The 19,911-nt window shown below is 39.0% G+C and overlaps 1 protein-coding gene and 1 pseudogene across 2 annotated transcripts; one reads left to right on the forward strand and one right to left on the reverse strand.

The window, feature by feature from the left end:
• Positions 1-1,498: 1,498 nt before the first annotated feature.
• On the reverse strand, positions 1,499-10,095 carry LOC146450334 (hematopoietic prostaglandin D synthase-like; annotated as a pseudogene). Its single transcript, XR_014860314.1, has 5 exons — positions 9,927-10,095; positions 7,234-7,335; positions 4,836-4,951; positions 3,723-3,833; positions 1,499-2,383 (listed from the first exon to the last, which is right to left on the reverse strand). The product of XR_014860314.1 is annotated as a hematopoietic prostaglandin D synthase-like (transcript).
• Positions 10,096-11,755: 1,660 nt separating this feature from the next.
• On the forward strand, positions 11,756-17,407 carry LOC146450335 (hematopoietic prostaglandin D synthase-like). Its single transcript, XM_085100414.1, has 5 exons — positions 11,756-11,932; positions 14,768-14,869; positions 15,626-15,741; positions 16,875-16,985; positions 17,174-17,407. Exons 1-5 carry the CDS (start codon positions 11,800-11,802, stop codon positions 17,345-17,347), a joined length of 636 nt encoding a protein of 211 aa, XP_084956540.1. The 5' UTR covers positions 11,756-11,799; the 3' UTR covers positions 17,348-17,407.
• The last annotated feature ends 2,504 nt before the right edge of the window (positions 17,408-19,911 follow it).

Genomic DNA, 19,911 nt, shown 5'->3' on the forward strand with positions numbered 1-19,911 from the left:
ACATTAGCAAGATGTTTGGTTGAAATCGAAAAATCTTAAATTTTAAGATTAAAATTTCCACGAAACTGTGCTAACATTTACTTAATAACCCGCAACCCTGGGACGTTGTTGTTTTCTATCCATAGTTATTACTTAACTTAACTAAACAGTATCTCTTTCTTCTAAATCCCATGAAGGGAAATATGTCACTTTAATTAAACGTTTACAACTTATGAAAATGGTGAACGGTTCAGTATGCGCTTATTTAAATGAGTTGTCAATGCACGCGGGAGGTCATAAAGTACAAAAGAAGCGCAAGAGTCGCCTCGAGCGATCTGGACAGTTTAGTTTTGGATGCACTTGGGGCTATAGCGTTTCTTGTTGTAAACCTAAATAAGTACTGTGTTTTTGGAGCAATGTTTTGCTCAAAAAGCAAAAAACTCCCCCGCAAACCAGAATTGCATTCCCGTATATATTAGAAATAAGTAAATAATTCATGCGAGAGGGCGCTAGCTTTCGCAGGCGTGCACCCAGGGGCAAATAGTAAATGCTTCCAGCCGATTTCGGTGCTATGGAGGTAAAACGTTTGTGGCCGGCGACCTTGCATGGTGCATGCCACATTCGCCATATCTAATTCAGATCAGTTAACTACTGCGCATTTCAATATTAGCATTCTGTACTTCAAAACTCAACTTAAGACTGATTTGCGTGTTTTACTGCTGTCAATAATAATTACAGCGACAACCGACCAACAGCGAAAAAAAAAAACAACAGAAATCGACAAAGCGGATCGAAATCGGCCAATTGTCTCAGAGTTTGAACGTAGCTTCAACCCGATGAGCCAAATAACCTTGTCTTCTAAGAGGTTCGCTGTAGGGATTGACGGCAGTAAAAAACGTAACGGTTGGTTGAGGCTTGAACTTCAAAGTCGGCATGTTATTAAAACGCGCAGTAATAACGCAGACATTTTTTTTTAATTCCCGATCTCCGATGGGTGAGATTGAATGCATTGATGGACAAAGGCCTCACTCAGTATGTCTTGGCAAGACATGTCTATTTTAATGCATTTTTGTTAATCTTTAGTTCCTAATATCAAAGAACAAATTCTCCTATCTTGTCTACATACTTTTCTTATTAACGTTCTGGGGAGAAGTTTTTAAAATATCAAGAAAATTCACCTTGGGTTATCATATCCTTAATTCTCATGACCTCAGGCGTTGAATGAACATTGTTATTACAAGGAGAAATTTGATGCTGACCGCTGTTAAGGTTACCAAGTACCTTCAGGGGTGGCTTCAGTTTAACGGATGTAGCGCCTCTCGGTTACAGATACCCAAAACCCTCTATCGAATTAAAGCTAATAGACTTGGTTATTCAAAAATTTCATTGTTTTTTCCAAGAAAATAAATTTCCAGGTTTTCTGTAAAGTCGAAACTTGAAAGTCGAGATCGTCGTTCAAGAGTATCAACTCTTTGCGATTTTTTAAAAGACCTTTACCTTCTTTAAAGTGTAACTTAAAGCTATTGTCTTCTTTTATCTCAGTTTCGTACTCGAACAAATGCAAGTTCTACCTCTAAAAACAGGCCGAAGTGCGGGACTGTGAGGGATTCAAGACTATAGAAAGACCGTTCGCGCGATTATGCCAGCAGGTGGCTACATCGGCAGCAATATGCTGTCAATCAAAATAAAATTTAATTTCCGGTGGAAATCGCTTACGTCTCAATTTCTCGGCAAATACTCACTCTTTTTTCTAAAATTCTTATTTTGTTTGCAAGAACTTACTGGAAAGTTTATTTTTATCTAAAAAAAGAAATAAATAAACAAGGTACACGGTAACTTTTAGCTCAAGTACGAGTCTTCTTATGAGGACAGACAAATCAGAGCAAGTAGATTTGGAAAAGGACTGCAAATTATAAAAAACAAAAACAAAAACAAGACCGGAAGAAGAATAAGGAAAAATTGCCATCTTTGGTGTTTAATTATGTCAGTATCCCGAGTGCAATATATTTTTCTTACGCTTTCGGGAAACAGAACAAGTTCTTCCATCAGCCTAAAAGAGTTTTTTTTTTTCGCGGTTTGGGAGAGAAAAATCATGTGTATGATAATGCCTTGCCTTCGATCAAAACTACCCGCAGTTCGGAAACACTTAAGACCAATTTTATTCATGTCATTCATCACAATAATTATCACAATCATGTTATCTATCAGAAAGCTCGTTTTCCCCTAAAAGGCTGTTTTGGGACGCTTCTCGATCCAGGCCTTTATCTCGGGGATATTCATCACTCGGTTGTAATGCTCCACCAATAAGGGGTAAGGTCTCAGTTCATCCGGAACTTTCGGCTCTCCTTTGGCCACAAAGTTATATATTAAAGAAGTCAAAGAAGTAAAGATCAGCGTAAGAAACCTAGAAGAGAGAAAAAAAATAAAGGCGAAATAATAAATGGCATAACGATCAAACACCATTGGTATCCAGCTAGTTATTGCCACTGCCTTTTATTTGTGCTTGTGGACGAGTGTCTAATTCGGTGAAAAGCTGGGGGATGTTCTAAGTGTCACAGTCACAGTAATATAACTATTTACAAGATTTGAAATTGAATCCACACGCATGCGTATTTCATAATAGTTATTTAAACGACAGCTCAGTCTAGTATGATAGCAAAACAGTCATAGAACAAACCTACCCTACCAGACAGCCTTCATCACTGCAGTCCAACATTTGTCAGTTAAACCGACAACTATTGAATAAGAAACTGCTACTACTTACTACTCGTATCAGGTTCCTATTTGGTATAATCACAGATTTGTACTAAATTGTCCTAAGGATGTCTCTGTGGGTTAAGTAGATCTGAAGTCATAGAGCAGGGACTGCCTTTCCTAAGATCTGCTTCTTGTTTTAGTAGGCACCGTCCCTATGGTGTTCCACGAGATTCTCTGACATCCCAAGATGCACACGGCGCTCATTAACAAAAGGAGTCATCGTACTTTAAAGAGGAAATTTGATGCCGCGAATGTGATAGGAGAGATAAAACTGCAAAATGGGACTTTTCTTGATGCATGATAAAATGTTTTTAATTACGGTCAGGTTTTTCCAAGCTTCAGATTCGCCTAGAGAAGCCCAGGCTTACGGGCGCTCAGCCAATTTTTGGCGCGAAATCTTGAGAAAGGAAACAGGATGCAAATCGTTCACAATACTATACCTGGCACTTGTCGGTGTAAAACATAGTCTGAAATGTCAGCCGTCCCCTCCCCCTAACCCGCGCCCCCTGTGGGTTAGGGGGAGGAGACGGCTGACATGTCAGACTATGTAAAACACAGCAATAACATAGACCAATTTCGATACAATAAAATACTAACTTGGCTCCGAGGCTTAGGGGAATAAAATGAAAGAAACTATTTGGAGATTCATAAAAAAATAACTTATTTCTTCTGTTTTATTCCCTCTGGCCTCGGAGTCAAGTTAGAATTTTAATATGTCGAGTCTCAGGGGAATATAAAGCTTTGTTTCCGCACGGCAAGCCTCGCCCAGACGCGAATTCAGTGCGAGGCTTGCCGTGCAAAAAACGAGGCTTTTTATTCTCCTAAGACTCAACATGACCGCCGTGTGATAAAGGTCTATTGGTCCGTTTCCAAGGCCAATCATAATTCGTTTCTGCATATGTAGTTGCCGACAGCCTGACACTTTTGTTAAGGCCTCAACTACACAAATAATGTCTTGTAACTGAACGGTTCGAAACGGCATTTACCTTCTCACCAGCAAAAAAGCCCTTGCCATCGTTGTTAGCTTGCAAAAGTTTCTGAAAGTTTGTTAACTGTAACGGGAGGGTTTTTTCAAAGAACTCCTTCCTCAGCTCTTCCTGTTAAAAGACAAGGCGTTAATAAAACTTAAAACATTTCGGCTGTTTGTTTGTTGTTGTTTTTTTTTTTCAAGTAAGAAAAATATGTACGTCAAGTGATTGAGTTTGAAGTTTCATTAAACGTGACTTGATGTGGCGTCAGTCACGTGGCGTAAAATTGGCATCCGCTGTCTCGATGGAGGGTGGGGGATGGGAGCCTTCAAACTTCCTCACTTGCTAAAGATTCCGTGAGGGAATCGAAAGGTTTTATGTCACAAAATCCATTTAGGATCCTGATAGGGTAACCGGTTTCGAGCCTAAAGTATAATCACCTATCTAGACCGGGTACGGGGGAGGGGGGAATTCTGCTCGCGGCGACTTTGAACATAAATAGCTTTTTAAAGATTTGAGAAAACAGCCTTAAACGTTAGAACTTTATCTGAAATTTATCGGGGAACAGTTTTGATGTCCACTGTTACTGTTCTTTGACCATGGCAACCAATTATTGACAGGCCGGTTTTTTTTTTTTTTTTTTTTTTTTCAGAAAAGGGAGAATCCCTTATTCAAATGAAGAACCATACTTTTCTTTTGTAACTTTTACGATTTTAGCGCATATTAGTGTTCCTTTATTGGTTCTGCGCCCCCCCCTCCCCCCCTCCCGGCCCCAGATGGAGAGAAATAATAATAATAATAATAATAATAATAATAATAATAATAATAATAATATAATAATAATAATAATAATAATAATAATAATAATAATAATAATAATAATAATAAACAAGCCGGGTCTAGATACGGTTAAAATAATGCTAACCAGAAATTTGAACAGAGAAAATCTCAACTCGCAACGGTTAATACCAAAAGATTTGGCGACTACCTGCAACTGAGTAAGGCTACTCCCACGTCCCTCCGTTTTCACAACATAAATGAACGTGGATGATATGAGGGAGGGCCACAAACTGTGCGTCTCTGTTTTAGTTTCCGCACACTGTGCTTAGTAATAACAACTGTACAATTCACCTTTTTGGATTCGTCCTTCTCCCGGTTTGGTCTCAGTAGAGACAAACGTAGGTCACTACAAGCTTCAAATATCATGTCTGCTTGTGCTGTCTCCACAACATCGCTCGGACAAAATCCTGACAAATCATGCATTAACCATTTATTATTTTACAATAAATCTCAAAATTCTCGCGCGCTGATTGGTTCGTAGCTATTGTCTATAAGAGTACACAGAATAAAAATGACGTCAGATGAAACGTGCGCGCTTTCTCAACGGAAAATAAAGCCAATTCCGCTCGTACTTTTTCCATGTTATTGTAAAAAGCAAACCGACTACAGTTTTCTATGGTCTATACTCTTATAGGTCATGAAATGATGCCATAAAACGTTGAAAACTTGGCTGTGAAACTACTCGCTTGCGGCTCGCGATTCCACTTGAGTTTTGAACATTTCATGACGTCATTTTATGGTGTGTAAGAGTATAGACCATAGAAAAACTGCCGTCGATTTGTTAAATTGTTAAATACTTTGTCAGAGTGTATCTAGCGGCAACCCAGAACAACTGCTCTCTTCGTGGTTATCTTTTGAAATATTCTCCCTTATAATTATTTAAGGTATTGTAGCACTGTCCAATTTAGTTCATGGTGCACTTAGTACACAGCAAGATATTCTGCTCTTCTCGTCAGCAAAATATCAGGCGCTATTCCATGCAATTGTTATCATTAAAAACTGGATCATTGTATAATGTAATTCTAGGGATTTGATTGGCTCAGCGGCCATGAAATATGAGCCATTATACCAAGCCCGAGAAATAGCGACCATTAAATTCTCCTGTGGATGTTTTTGCAAAGCGAAATCAGCACGATCTAGCAATAATTCTTGATTGGTTTTAATAAAACAATTATTCCACTCACGCTTGTTGGATATGAGATGATTAAAGCCAACTCAGCGCTCTGCGCGTCGATGGCTATCCAACACGCGTTCGTAGAATAATTGTTGAATTGTCACTGAATATTCACAGCCGCGAAATATGTTTTTTTTTTTCATATCCTTGGTAAGATAACTGGCTATGAACACTGATATACCACGTGACAGAAGAGTTGAATTCCGGTCTAGAATAGCGCAATAGGCCTTTGATGCTCAATTTTACTGAGAAAAATGAAAACAGCGGGCGGCAAATGCAGGATAAACATGATCACGTGGTCCTTCCTGCCATTTGCAGTATATGTAATTCTAAAGCTTTCCAAGAAGTGGAATCGCTTGTCGAGGTTTTGCAGAGGTTGGTAAAAGATATTGAAATAATGGCATATCAGACATGGCAGGCGAATTATTGATTTTGAAGGACGAACCGTACGGACCCTTTTGTCCGCCGGAAAACGTAACGGACACCTCAGGCCAGACCATAGTCATGATAAACGCTAGACGCAAAAGAGACGGCTATACTTGAATTTTCTTGACCACTTTTTCGAATCGAATCAGCTGCATCTATCCGCTGGCGGACGGAGGCGACAGCCGGAAAAACGTCTGCGTTCGCAGGCTAGTTGAAACCCGGTCAATTCTGGAAATCATTATATGTACTGAATGACACGTGACCAGCTTAGTAGAAATAATTATTGCAAGAACACCACAATCGAGAACAGTGGCAGGGCTCTAATTCATACTCACTCGAACCAAAGTACAAAACAGTGATTATGTTTACTCTGCTTACCAGAGGCATTTCTCGCGCGACAACTTTGTGTCGTACATTTTCTTGGATTGCCCATAAGTACGCTGATTTTTTTTGTTTGTTTTGGTTTTTGTTTTGTTTTTTTTTGTTTAGACAAAATGCATCACGTGATACCAGATCGGAGGGCGTGACTATCAGACTGATCTCGTTCGATTTGACATCGTTCGTCGATACAATTTTGTCGCCCAAAACGATGCAACAAAAGGAAGTTCCATTTTTCAGGTCTTAATAAATAGTGTAATAGTTCGGGTAAACTTGCCAACCTGAATTTGTTTATCTGCGTTTATCTATCTGCGGTGGCTATCTATCACTGGTTGTTTTCTTTTTATTCCCGTAGCACGATAAAGCGCACGCTTTACAATTTTGTATTAATCGAAAGTTTACTGGATAAATAAACATTTTCTGACTTGCTGTTATATTCGATGATAATCCTTTTGTCGTAAAGGAAGTCCTGAAACATTTCAGTTGTCCTCAAAGCTTAACTCCTCGATTAACTATTGCCGGACAACCCTTTTCAGGCTTCAGCATAATCTCACGCTGTTTTAAACGTCTAAAGGGGTTTATTCACCAAAATCAATATTTGCATTGCGATTATTTCCGAGCTGTTTTGCTGATTGGCCTCCGGCCCGCTGCTCCACAAAGCTAGGAGAAATATCTCTGGTACTCAGAAAAAGTCAATCGGGAACTCGTTACCTCCTAGGGCACAAACAAACTTGCATATGGTGCTCGATCCAGCGAGGGCCTTTCCTTCAGGGAGTACAAGGAATGGCACCTGGCCAAATGGAGGTCTTCCAGCTAAATTAAATAGCAAAAAGATAAAGATATGAAAAATCGTGTTTCTAAAAATAATTAAAAATAGCAGCTTAGTTACATAGCGTGGCCAAGAATCTTTGATGACGTCATTGACTAACTGATTTTGTCTCAGCATACATTATATTCACTATTCTGTTTATTTCGCCTCCGATAGGAGACTGGACGGAATACGGTTTGCGCAGAATAGAAGGAATTGAGTTCTTCTGGGAAGGCTTTCGGTTTAGTCAGAATAGGTAGAATTCCGTTCTTTTGGGAACTAACATTGTCTATTCTGTTGTTCCTGAACAAGTCGGACTTAGTATATCTGATTCCGCCGCCGGGGAGATCCGGGTTTGTAAGTCACCTCCGGGCTCCCTGGTGATCCTCCTTCAAAAAGACTTCGGTTTTCAGGAGCTGGGTTCGGTGGTTGTCTTATTTATTTTCTTCCTTCTTGAGAATACAACTTCAGCTGAACCTGCGCCCCGGACATTGAATGCTTTCTTGCTTAGGTAATTTAAAGAAATGGCTAACAAATTACGAATTTATAACAATCGAGACTTTTGTAACTGTCCACAGAAAGAATGACGCAGCAAAGCGATTAACTCTCTTATTGACTTAATTGCGTTCCTTCGACGTAGGAAGAACGCACTCCTAATACGGATCGGAGTCGAGATTGTATGGAACAACGTTGATTGCCGGAATGAATGGGTGGATCTTGGGACGCATATCTGGCATCCACCGCAGTTTTTTTTTTTTTTTTGCAGGGGCAGATGATATCTGTCTGATTTCCAGCACAATTTTTAAGGATGCATTGTGCTAACAAAGATATTTTCTTATAAAACACAGCCAGATCTGAACAATTCTGGCTTTTGAAAAGTCAGATTTTGAACCACAGCGAGTATATTTCCAGTCTTTTAATATTTTTTATATTACCTAAGTCGTTGAAAGTACAGCTGAATACATATAGTAAGATTATTTTATTTGATTATTAATAATTTAATATATATTTAACATATTAATTGAATTTAAATATTTGAAATGGTTGTCTGGATACATATTAAGAGAGAAATCAGATATAATGAAATTTTTGCAACATCCAGACAAGATATATGAGTGATATGAGTGACTTTGGTTCCTAACATGTTTTTAAAATATTGTTATTGTTTCAAACTGAAAGATTGTTGAAGGTTTGCTAAAGTAAAATTATTTTATATTTCTTCTACATTTGAGATCAGACGTAATCTGTTGCATTGTCACTTCTAAAAACATTAACACATGTAAAATGTGTTAAAATGATAGAAGAGCAGGTTATATTCTTGATATTTACATTAAAACTACTTGACGTTGTGTTTTGATATAATACCTTGGTTCAGTTTACTTGCAGGAATTTTTTTTGGATGGTAAAATGCTCGCAGGATTTTCTTTTTTGGCAATTTTCCTTTGCAGGAATTTTTTTGGGGTATTGTCACCCCCCCCCCCCCCTCCCCTCCCGTGTTTCTAATGGTCCTCCCCTTAGACGAAGCCGTATAGTAATAATTTTGCAAAATCAACGATGCGTGCAAGTGAGTAAATTATGACGTGCAGCGAAAATTGATCTGGCTCGGAAATCAATTTAAATAAAGCTTACCTTCTCTTAGCGAGGTAAAATTCTTAGTTTCTTGTTGGGTTAGGAACTTTTCAGAAATAAAAATAATTTCAACGGCTTTTGTTTGATTGACGTCCACCAAAACGTGCCTTTATCCAACTCTTTTGGAGACGGTAGGTCGAATGTTATTGGTAAGCGCTCAAAGGCTATGTTATGTTATGTTACGTGTTGCGTTATGGTTATGTTACGTTCGTTATGTTATGTCATGTCATTTCATGTCATTTCATGTTATGACATGCCTATCATGTCATGTTATGATATGTTATGTTATGAATAAGTGAATGACCATCTTGGGTTACTAAAAAAACAAATTCAGGCTTGAAGGGGATTTGAAGCCATGACCTCTGCGATATGTTTTGTTATGCGTGAACGATTCAGGTTTTCATAGCATCGTGTGTACTGTACAATGAACAGTGTAAAACGAGTTTGAAGTGCATGGCAAAGTAGAATGTATTTGTTAAACAGGGTTACGCATCACCAATTCTTCTGTCATAATTGTCATAATTGATAAATAGCAATCCGTTCATGATGAAAAATTTGCACCGTCATGATGAAGTCCGTTTCACACAATGATTGTCCTGAAATTCCTTGCTTAATAGTCTAGTACAAAATTTGTAGTTAACTACCAAGATCTCACCATTACAGTTTCCATGTTTACATGGTTACATGTATACGCGTGCAATACGCCATGATATTGTCATATTGGCAGCTGGAAGCTCAGTATTATAATTTGCATTTATTTGTCACAATTTGTAGAGGTCCTTGCAGACCTGTACAGTCAGTTCGAACATGTCCGCAATCCTCAAACTTAGTTATCTTATCCATTTTAAGCCGAAACAATAATCAAAGATGCCCAGAATAAACTAAACTATGGTTCTCTGTCCGGAGAGTGAGTATTGAATGCTTCTCTACTTACAACGAGTTTTCATATAATTTGCAATTTACTCACAAGCTTTCTCCTTGGCCCACTGTTCAGGTTCCATTCGATTATCTTCGTATTGAATGTTTCCTAAAGCAAAAGCAAGTCGAGTCATCTCTGCTCCACCGCGCGCATTGAGATAAAACAACTTGTAGGAAGCCATATCAGCTGTGCTTTCTTTCGTAATGTTGATGGCCGAGTAAGATGTCATGCAAATGGATTTGTCTTGTTTGGCTGAGGGTAGTTTAGAGAGGAGAGGGTAGGGTGTTCGGTGCGAAAGGTTTGTTCTATAATTTAAAGACAGTAGTATGAATTTTAACAACTAAAACAACATGTCCTTTAAAAGGGAGTGAGGAGCGAACTTAAAGTTGAAGCAAAACTCACATAAACATCAACGGAAATCCATGCATATTACAACTGACAATTGAATGCCATCATTTACCTTATTTACAACTAAAGTAAAATGTTTTCGTCAACCTTACTGGAACTTAAAATTAATTTATTACGTCCAAAGGACTCAAGCTAGTCACATCATTCGTCCGTTTTAATTTTCGGATAATTTCTTGTGTGTTTTCCTGAGGTCAGCAATTTAACTCTTGCAACGTCATGAAGGGAAAGTGGGGTTGAGAAGCGATCACTACAGAAAGAGGGAGGGAGGGTGGGGTCTTAAATATGACGTCCTAAGAGAGAGGGGTTAATTAAAGAGGGAGGTTGGCATTGCCTATGACTCAACTCATGACTGTGACGATAAATTTTCTCCAACTCATCCACCTTCCTTTCTCTGCATGCAGGGGGTGCAACTTCTTGAGGTTAAAATATAGACTTGAATCCTTAAATTATAAGACCTTCGTATGCGTACGGCTCAAGGCGATCTTACTAAAATGTGTGTCGAACAGCTTGAGAATTTTCAATAAAAACCAGTGATAAACTGTGTTTGCAAGGGCCACCACGACAAAATAAAAGTACCGGATCCTGTAGTGAAGGATCTAATCAGCAAAAAAAATGTAAAACAAACAATCTAAAAAAAGAGCAAGGCTGATTTCACGGTCAGGGAAGTATATTTCCCAATATTTCAAAAGGCACGCCTTTCTTCTTCAGGGTATATTTGAGACTAACCCTGGGGCAAGATACGTTACAATTTAAAACAGTTAAAAAAGATACCTAAAAAACATAGGCTAAAGTTACATAAACAAAAACGTTACAATTTGGAATTTGAAAATACAACTGGTAAATAGGTATAAGCAAAATAGCTAGCGTTACAACATGGAAGACGAAAACAAAATACGTCACAATGAGTTTTTTACATAACTTAGGAGGATGAAAGACGGGAAAAATATTCATGTCTCATCTCTCCTATTAAGACCTAAGGGTTCAAGAGTTTGACCTCTGTCGATGAGGTATGCCTCTCTAGCTTTGCGTACACTGTCATGATTAGATTTGATAGGTTCGAGAGGAATAAGTAGCATGTCAGAAGTGTTATGATGGGTTTATAACGTCTCTTGCCACAGGGTCAGTCTCAAACATACCCTGAAGAAGAAAGGCCGTGCTTTTCGAAATATTGGAAAATATACTTCTCTGACCGTGAAATCAACCTTGTTTTTTTTTTTAGAGTATTTGTGTTAGAATTTTCGATACTCGCTAACATTTGTTGCGTGGCACGGATGCCGGTTATTTTACACAACTTAAAAAAAAATTACGGATAATCACTATTGACCTCAATATCTGAAATATCATTCAGTAGTCATGATTCAATCGTTTCCTTTTTTCAATTTCCCATTTCAGTTCCTCTTTCCCCGTTCCCCGTTCTCTTTCCCCGTTCTTCCTTTTAGTATTCAACAATTGTTCTCGTTTCCAGTTTTCCCAAGCCCTGCCGAGTCACGACATTCATTCGCAGTAAACGAGAATGTCGGGTTACAAGCTTTATTACTTCAATGTCCGTGGAAGAGCTGAAATTTGCCGACTTGCTTTTGCGGCAGCGAATATTGAATACGAAGATATTCGTTTGAATAGCGAGGAATGGGCCAAGGAAAAGGAATGTAAGTAGAAAATGGTTTTACGTTAAAATTCACATTTCGTGACCGATTCGATCCGCGACTCGCTGTCATTGAGGTTCACTTAATTGCTGTATTTAGGGTCAAAATTCATCTTATATTTAGTTAGGCTTTATTTGTCCGAGTGTCGACCATTTTTTTTTATGACCATAAACGTGTTTCAGGTCAAGATTCAAAACTCAAACTCAGCTAAAATCCATGCGTGATAACTCCATGAAAGTCAATAGCCGATGAGAACCATCGCAAACCGGTTACAAGCGGTCTGCATTTATTAAGTAGTTGCAAATGAATCTTATCGAGTTCCGTCAGTAGTTTGCAGTCTTGTTTAATATTGAAGGGGAAATCAGAATTATCATCGCAGAAACGGCAAATTGCAATCTATTTTTTTTCTTCAGTGCAGCGCTAATAAAAAATTGTCCCTTTAACAACGACACACTGAAATTTTAAATTGGCACTCAGCGCAACTTGTGAGAAAAAAATATATATTCTTTTTACCGGCTGCATAAAATAACAACTATAAGCTTGTATAATTGAGTCCTTACATATCAAACATACGCTGTAAAGTGAACAGTGCGCCTGTCAGTATAGGTTTGATTCTTTATACTTGTGTGATATATTGTGTATTACACCCCGATATTTTTTAACTGATCTTTATACGGACCTTATGCACAATGCTACGTGCTTATATTTTCAGAATACGACTTTGTATACTGACTGTCACTCAGTCACGCGAGTAAGGGAACGTGTACCAATTATTTCACGCAGTGTCACAGCAGCTGTGCTTGTAGTTATGAAATATCCAAAATTTCATTATATACACCACTTTTGGAACCAATGAGGCGATTTATAACAATTTGAACTTGCGAACAATCAATATGACACAAAGAAGGATTTAATAAATTCGACCTATGCTGTTTTTATTCTAAAAAAAGACTTTAACATCACGTCGAGGATCGAGTCAGGATGACAAAGCAAATTTTACTTGCGCCGCCATGGCAACAGTTCAGCTCCGTTTAAAGTTTTAACGAATTATCTTCAAACGTAAACATTGGTCAACCTGTTATTTCTATTGCATTTTCCGAAAAGTACCCTGCTAGCAGAGGTTTCTTTCTGGCAAATCTTTTAGCATGTATGAAGACGTTCTTGTCCCTTGTATTTCGCGTGGTCGGCTTGTTCACTCTTTGGTTCTCTCGGGGACTAACTGACAAGCCAACTTTTTAACGGGAAATACAAGGGACGCGAAAGACTTCGTACATGCTACAAGACTTGTCAGAAAGAAACCTCTCCAAGCAGGGTATCCTAAAAGCTTCTTAAATTTTTTAATTGCTTTTTAATGTGACACAAGTTATTCTGTAGACCTCCTCAGTGATTCACATGGATCTTGAGTCACCCCGTCTTAGGCTACTAATTTTAGTACGAATTTTTTTAGGCCTGATGAAGGTGCGATGACATACAGGTTTGTTCAGTTGAGAGCTGAGTTCATGTTTGCGCGGCAGCCGACTCTGTTGCTTCATCTTACTGTTTAAGATGTTTATGCAAATTATACTGAAATGGTCAATGAATACAATTTTCTATTATGTTTTTTTTTTCTCGCTAGTTGATCGACATTATTCAGTAGAAAACTTAGGCCCAGGGCAAACGTCGAATCTTAGTCGAACTTAATTCGTCGAACCTATTAATTTTGAAATAGGCGCATGAATGGTGCGACGTTTGCCGCAATTAAGTTCGACTCAAATTAATTGGTTCGACTACAGCATAAGTTCGACTTGCCAAGTCGGATAATGCGACAGTGGTTCGGCGTTACAGCAAACGCCGTTCTAAACACGCGCTGAACTCAATTCATAAATCATGCAAATTACAAAATAATTGATTCAAATGTGATGGACTGCGCAAAAGTCACAAAAATACCGACTCCCCCATCTGCCAAACGCTATTTCCCCCCCTGACGAGCATGCGCTGTACAAAGACAATTTCGCGACCAGAAATGGCGAGCTATCGAGAGTCATTGCTGACATCGCACAGCGTGATGGAAATGTGTTTTTCGTGTTTCATGAACACTAAATATAAATGGTTGAAATGCAAATTGCCTATTTGCAATAAATGCTCAGTGTTTGAGTGTTTTCTTTCTATTTTTCGCAATTAATTGCCAAAGAAGAACCCGACGAGCACTGTATTTCGGCATTTCGCTAGCAACTCCTAGCAATAACTAGCTGCACATCGAGTGAATAGGGACCTTACGAATGCAAGACGGTGACACCAACACAAACGTCATTTGAAAGTATAACTTTATTTCATTTGTGCTACTTCGCGATTATTTTAACTCATTCAACTTGTATACACAAACGACAAACTAGCCAGGAACCAAATTGGTAGGAGTACCCGGCGTTCAAGTTAAGGAAGAGAATGAAAAATTCACTCCCGTGGGTTCACCGTTCTCTACAAAACCTTGAATTTGGTCATTTCACGTTGTTGTTTTGCAGAGGACGACAAAGAAATGTAGCAAAATTTAAAACGCACGTGCAGAGCGATTGTTTTTGATCATTAATCTTTTTGTGTTGTGGCGTGTTTTCGTAAGGTCCCTAATAGCACGGGGACACGTGCTTATTCCCGTGTTTCACGAAGTGCAACTTGAGAATTAGGGTCGACGCAGGTTCGACGTTTGCTACCACACTGGAATTAAGTCGACTCTTTGTCGAACCTATTTTTAATAAATTCGACGCGACTTAGATTCGACGTTTGCCCTAGGCCTTAGTGACTTAAACAACACTGATCTAGTTGAAAGAGAACCGGATTCATTGTCTTTTTTCCCCTTTTTTATAGCTGGTAGGCCTCCTCTTGGACAAATACCATTTCTGGTGACTCCTGAAGGAAAATTGCTTGGAGGGTCAATAGCAATCATGAAGTACATATGCAGACAAGCAGGTGTTGGCTCAGTATAAATCTTAATTTCCAACAACTTATTCTAAAAAATATTCATAACAAAAGGAATCAGTGCATGCCTTGGAGGAGATTTGGATATGTGTTCCTAATTATCCAACAATTTGATGGACTGTTACTTTCAATTTCATGTGACCAATATTTTCAAATAGCAATCCACTTACATCGCAACCACCTCCATCGAAAGGCAGTTTAAAAAAATAGTTTCTATGCACTTGTAGGGGGATTTTGTTAACAAAGCTGGGGCCCTTTTCTCGAAAGTTCCGGTAACTTACCGGGCCCAATAAGTATATTTTTCAATGTTTTTTTCGCCGATTACACAGTGATTACAGACATTTTACTGGGCGAATGTTTTCATAGAATTATAAGATTTTAAAATTTAGTATTTAAAGCTAACAAAAATTGACTTATGTTAAGAAGCATTTATCACTAAAGACATTTATCGGGCCCGGTAAGTTACCGGGACTTTCGAGAAACGGGCCCCTGGACCCTTTTTTTTTTTTTTTTTCACGTCTTAATTGATATGGACGAGTGCCTTATATCCGCAGATATTTAGACAGGATTACTGATGTTTTGTTTTACCATCTTTCACCTCTCTACGAGGGATTTTTTAATCTTACCCGTTGAACGAGTGGGCAATGTATGATTTTTATGAGGCCACTCACCTTTCCGCCGGATCTTTCACTCTCGTCTACTGAGCTTGCCATTTTCTACTGACCTATTGATTTCTATTGTATATAGGCTTGAGTCCAACCGATAGCTTTGATGAAGCCCTTGCCGACATGATTACTGATGGAGTCGAAGATGTCGTTTTAGCTCTGATCAAGGTTTTCACAGAGAAAGATGAAGTTAAAAAGGTAGATCTCACCAATCATGTTAAGCTTATTTCAGCTTATTTCAGCTTTAGGGTGCGTTTGATTGATCCGGTATTCCGGAATAAGAATAAGCAGAATAGCTACTAGATTTCTCTTTCTAAATATATTAGGCCAACCTCGTCCCCAGGGCTTTTTCGCTTGAAAACTGGGAGGGGCGGAAAAATACCCTGGCATCGGCTGGTCATGTGACCACCAAACACCCGAAAATCTTGGGTGTAATAAGTTAGCGGTGACTAGATTATGCGTAATGGCACGGCAATGACTCGAAATGACTGTGAAATAAGACAACTAACTCTGAGCACTAAAAAAACATTGATTTCAATGAGTTTACATGTGATTAATATCAATTTGAATGGTGCTCTTATGATTATGCCTTACATTAGTCTGTCCTGAATGGTTGACATCAATATTTAATTAAAAGATTATTTAACAGAATAGACCACTTGACATATTAAACTTCCTAATACCTTCTCAATGAAACAAAAACTTATTCAATTCAAAACAGATTTATGACTATGAGATGGACACTAGAGGACACATCAAGTAAGCTTCCAATCACACTGAGCCATTCCTTGCCCATCTGAGCACAGTTGTGACGTCATAAAACACATGAACACTATATTTAGGCCACAAGTAAATTGAAAAGGCCATTGTAATACTTCAATCATAAAACAATAATTGAGAGGTAGTTCTTAACATTAATTGTGGGTAAAGAATGAGCCATGCCTTAACATACTTGAACATGTCATGTTTCTCGGGGTGTTTTGCACCGTAAATGACGAAACCTGACCATCTCCAGTGCCAAATGTCCGATATGTCCGGTATGGAGAACCGAGCCTAGGTAAAACATTTAGTTAAGATCCTTGCCTTGCGAACATTTTAGTTTTAGTTACTTATTAACAACATACCTTTTTGACCTTGCTATTGTTTACTGCGTTACGTCCCCGGCTGAATTGGACTTAAGAACGTTTACATGCAAATATGCAATTGATTTCAATGTGGAGCATATAAAAGCAAAAATGTATAGAAACCCAACGCCCCAGTAGGGGAAGAATTAAGATAAGAAAACCTCATCTCTTAATGTGTCAACTTCTTTTCTTCTTTCCACTTTCAAGGAACCACTACTGAAAGAGTTTTTTGAAACCAATTTCCCAGCCAAGCTGCAGAAATTCCAGTGCATTTTAAAGGAGAGAAATGAAGGAAAGGGCTTCTTCGTAGGTGACAAGGTAAAACAGCAAGATTTGAATAAACCTGAACGATGCAAAGGTTATATATCCCAGTAAGGACAGAGTACATTAAAATGCTACAGTAACTACGAGGAGTAATGAACTTGAAGTCAGATTGCATTCAAATCTATCACCTACTGAAATCTAGCCAAAATTTTATCGTTATAATTTTTTGTTTTATTTTCCAGCTGACTTATGCTGACATCACATTCTTCAGTCTCTGCAATATTTTTTCCGAAGGTGAACCAACAGTTCCTAAACCGCTGACTGATTACCCTCTGTTAGTAGAGCATTATAACCGCGTGCTCAACGTGCCTGGAATAAAGGCCTGGGTCGAAAAACGCCCTAAAACCGATCATTAAGTTCCATACAATATTGTCATTTAAACTGAAGTGATAGTGAAATAAAGCAACATGGAGACAGCTTTTTATAACCTCATTCCGAACTGTTATTTTATTTCTATCTGGCCCCGAGTCACACAGTTTTAACTGACAGGGGCCAAATTTGAATGCTCGATCGTGAGAGTTCCCTGGTTGGTCTATGTGGTCTGGACACCCTTTTCAAATCTGAACTGCTAATTTAATCGCACACTTTCAAATTGGCTGAAGCTCATCGATAATTATATTGGCGAACGCAGGAAACAGTATTTTAACTATTTTGTTTCAATGATCTCGTTGGACGACCCTGACAGCTACTTGCTTCATGAGTGTGAGGCATTGATTACAGTAAAATGGGGATGAAAGTCCATAATTTCATTCCTAAATATTCTAGCTCTTATGACAATTTTTCCAACCTCTACTAGCTGGAACGTTATGGCAATTCATAATTTTCGATCCATCCAAAAAGAAAACAATATTTTCCTTTGGAATGATACTTAAGGCTGGTTTCCATATGATTGCGGATCGGAGATCGCAGATCGCAATAAGGTCTGCGATCGTCTGCGATCATATGGAAACCAGCCTTTAGATAGAACATGGTTCTATTTTCTGCGATCGTCTGCGATCGCGATCGCAGGATCGCAGACGATCGCAGAAGTAGTTTCCATATGATCGCAGACGATCGCAGACCTTATTGCGATCTGCGATCTCCGATCCGCGATCATATGGAAACCAGCCTTTAGTTTGTCCTCTAACTATTTATTCCCTAGTATACGGGCAACCGACGAGACCTAGTCTTGAATGATCAAAACCGTGGTAAGGCAACATGGAGACATGTTTTCAGGGCACAAAAGCTCAACTCCGGGAAAGCAATGTCGACAAAGAAAGGGGTTTGACCTGCTTGCTATGAAAAATTCTGGCCTAAATGGGTCTAGAAAATCCTCTCTTCTTTCTCTTTTATCCCCATCAACAGATTTTTCGTCCTGTACTTTCTCCCCTACAACTATAGGCCTGGAAAACTACAGTGTATATTATTTAAAGCCTCAAAAGAATTTTCAACCGGCACTCATCACTAACAGCTATACAGAGAAAACAATTCACCTCAAATTCTCCATGCACGTTCCTGGATTGTTAAGGGGAACAATCTTACCTTGAAATATATTTGGGCCCGGAAAGTCAAAGGAAAAATAAGACCCTCAAATGACTTCAAAAAACTTGAAAACGGATAGTCGATCTTCGCTGATCTTCCTACACATTAGATACCGAATTATAGAGTTGCCTACAAGTCAGAAATTTCAGAGAAATGAGAAACGAAGGCTATTTCCCATGAATAGGATTCACGCAGCCCCGACACCGCCTTCCCTCGGCACCTGAATCCGACATGTTTCATTCCGGCAAATTAACTTCAGCGCTCCCGTAGGCCGATGCTATTAAAGACACTCTGTCAAATGGCATGCTTTGGGCGCGTTTGTCATTGTTTTGGGGGCGGTTTGTATGAGAGACGATGACGAGCAGTATATTGGGTAGCCAAGATGTTTCATGAAGAAATGTTGCAAGAAGGTTAGCTTCTAAAGGGAAACAATTTTGGGCGCCGTGTGGCGGAAGGTTATGGGCTCCTTGTTCATGGTTTTGGTGTTAGGAGGATACTTGATCGGTATTATGAAGATCTTGTTCAACTGACGCAATCAAAGCCAGAAGCATTGAAGAAAACAAGAAGATCAAGCCACCCAGAAAACCAAATCGCTTAGGCCAGTCGTCAATTAACATCATCCAATGATAAATAAACATTTGATTGAACTGTCATCAGACAGGCAAAATAGTCCCGCATTCTGTTCCCAAATTTTGGCGAATCCCGCTTCCCGGGGAGCAATCAAATCCCGAATCTCGTCAAGACATTTTGCGTTTTCCCGAATCCCGTACCGTATCCCGGATCTCGACAATACCCTTCCAGACCCTGTGTCATACAGGCATATATTCAGTAGGCGAAAGATCTACAAAGGATCCATTTGATGCTAATAATTCTTTCACAAGTCTCACCCGCTCAATCCAAGGTGAGTTCGCTATTTTTTCGCCGAAGATAAAAAGACCAAATTGAAAGTGTGAATAACTTTACACATCCTTTTACTTCAGAAACTGCTTCATAATTCCTTCAATGGACGATGCCAATGTTGCACGTGAAACTATGATTTTTCCATCGTGGCAATATCGGGAAGCTTAAACAACGGCGACGGCAACGACAACGCCGCAAAACAATAAGTTTAATATGAGCAAAAACAATCGCTCTGCACGTGCGTTTACATTTTGGTACATTTCTTTGTCGTCCCCTGCAAAACAACAACGTGAAATGACCACATTTAAGGTTTTGTGGAGAACGTGAACGCAGGGCGGTGAATTTTTCATTTTCTTTCTTAACTTATACGCTACTCCTACCAATTTGGTTCGCCGCAGCCCGATATTCGAGAAATGGAACTTACAAACAGCCGGCCGAGTCGGTAACGAAACTGTTTTCACGGCGATTTCTGGTTAACACTCGCTAAACAAAACATCAT

This window comes from Pavona decussata, unplaced genomic scaffold (genome assembly GCF_977016875.1).
Source record: "Pavona decussata unplaced genomic scaffold, jaPavDecu1.1 SCAFFOLD_468, whole genome shotgun sequence".
Taxonomy (NCBI): domain Eukaryota; kingdom Metazoa; phylum Cnidaria; class Anthozoa; order Scleractinia; family Agariciidae; genus Pavona; species Pavona decussata.

Excerpts from the sequence above, each read along its gene's own strand:
- LOC146450335 (XM_085100414.1), top strand. The coding sequence starts at position 11,800 with ATGTCGGGTTACAAGCTTTATTACTTCAATGTCCGTGGAAGAGCTGAA. Across the intron at positions 11,933-14,767 it reads ATGGGCCAAGGAAAAGGAAT|CTGGTAGGCCTCCTCTTGGA; the intron begins GTAAGTAGAAAA and ends CCTTTTTTATAG. Across the intron at positions 14,870-15,625 it reads GTACATATGCAGACAAGCAG|GCTTGAGTCCAACCGATAGC; the intron begins GTGTTGGCTCAG and ends TATTGTATATAG.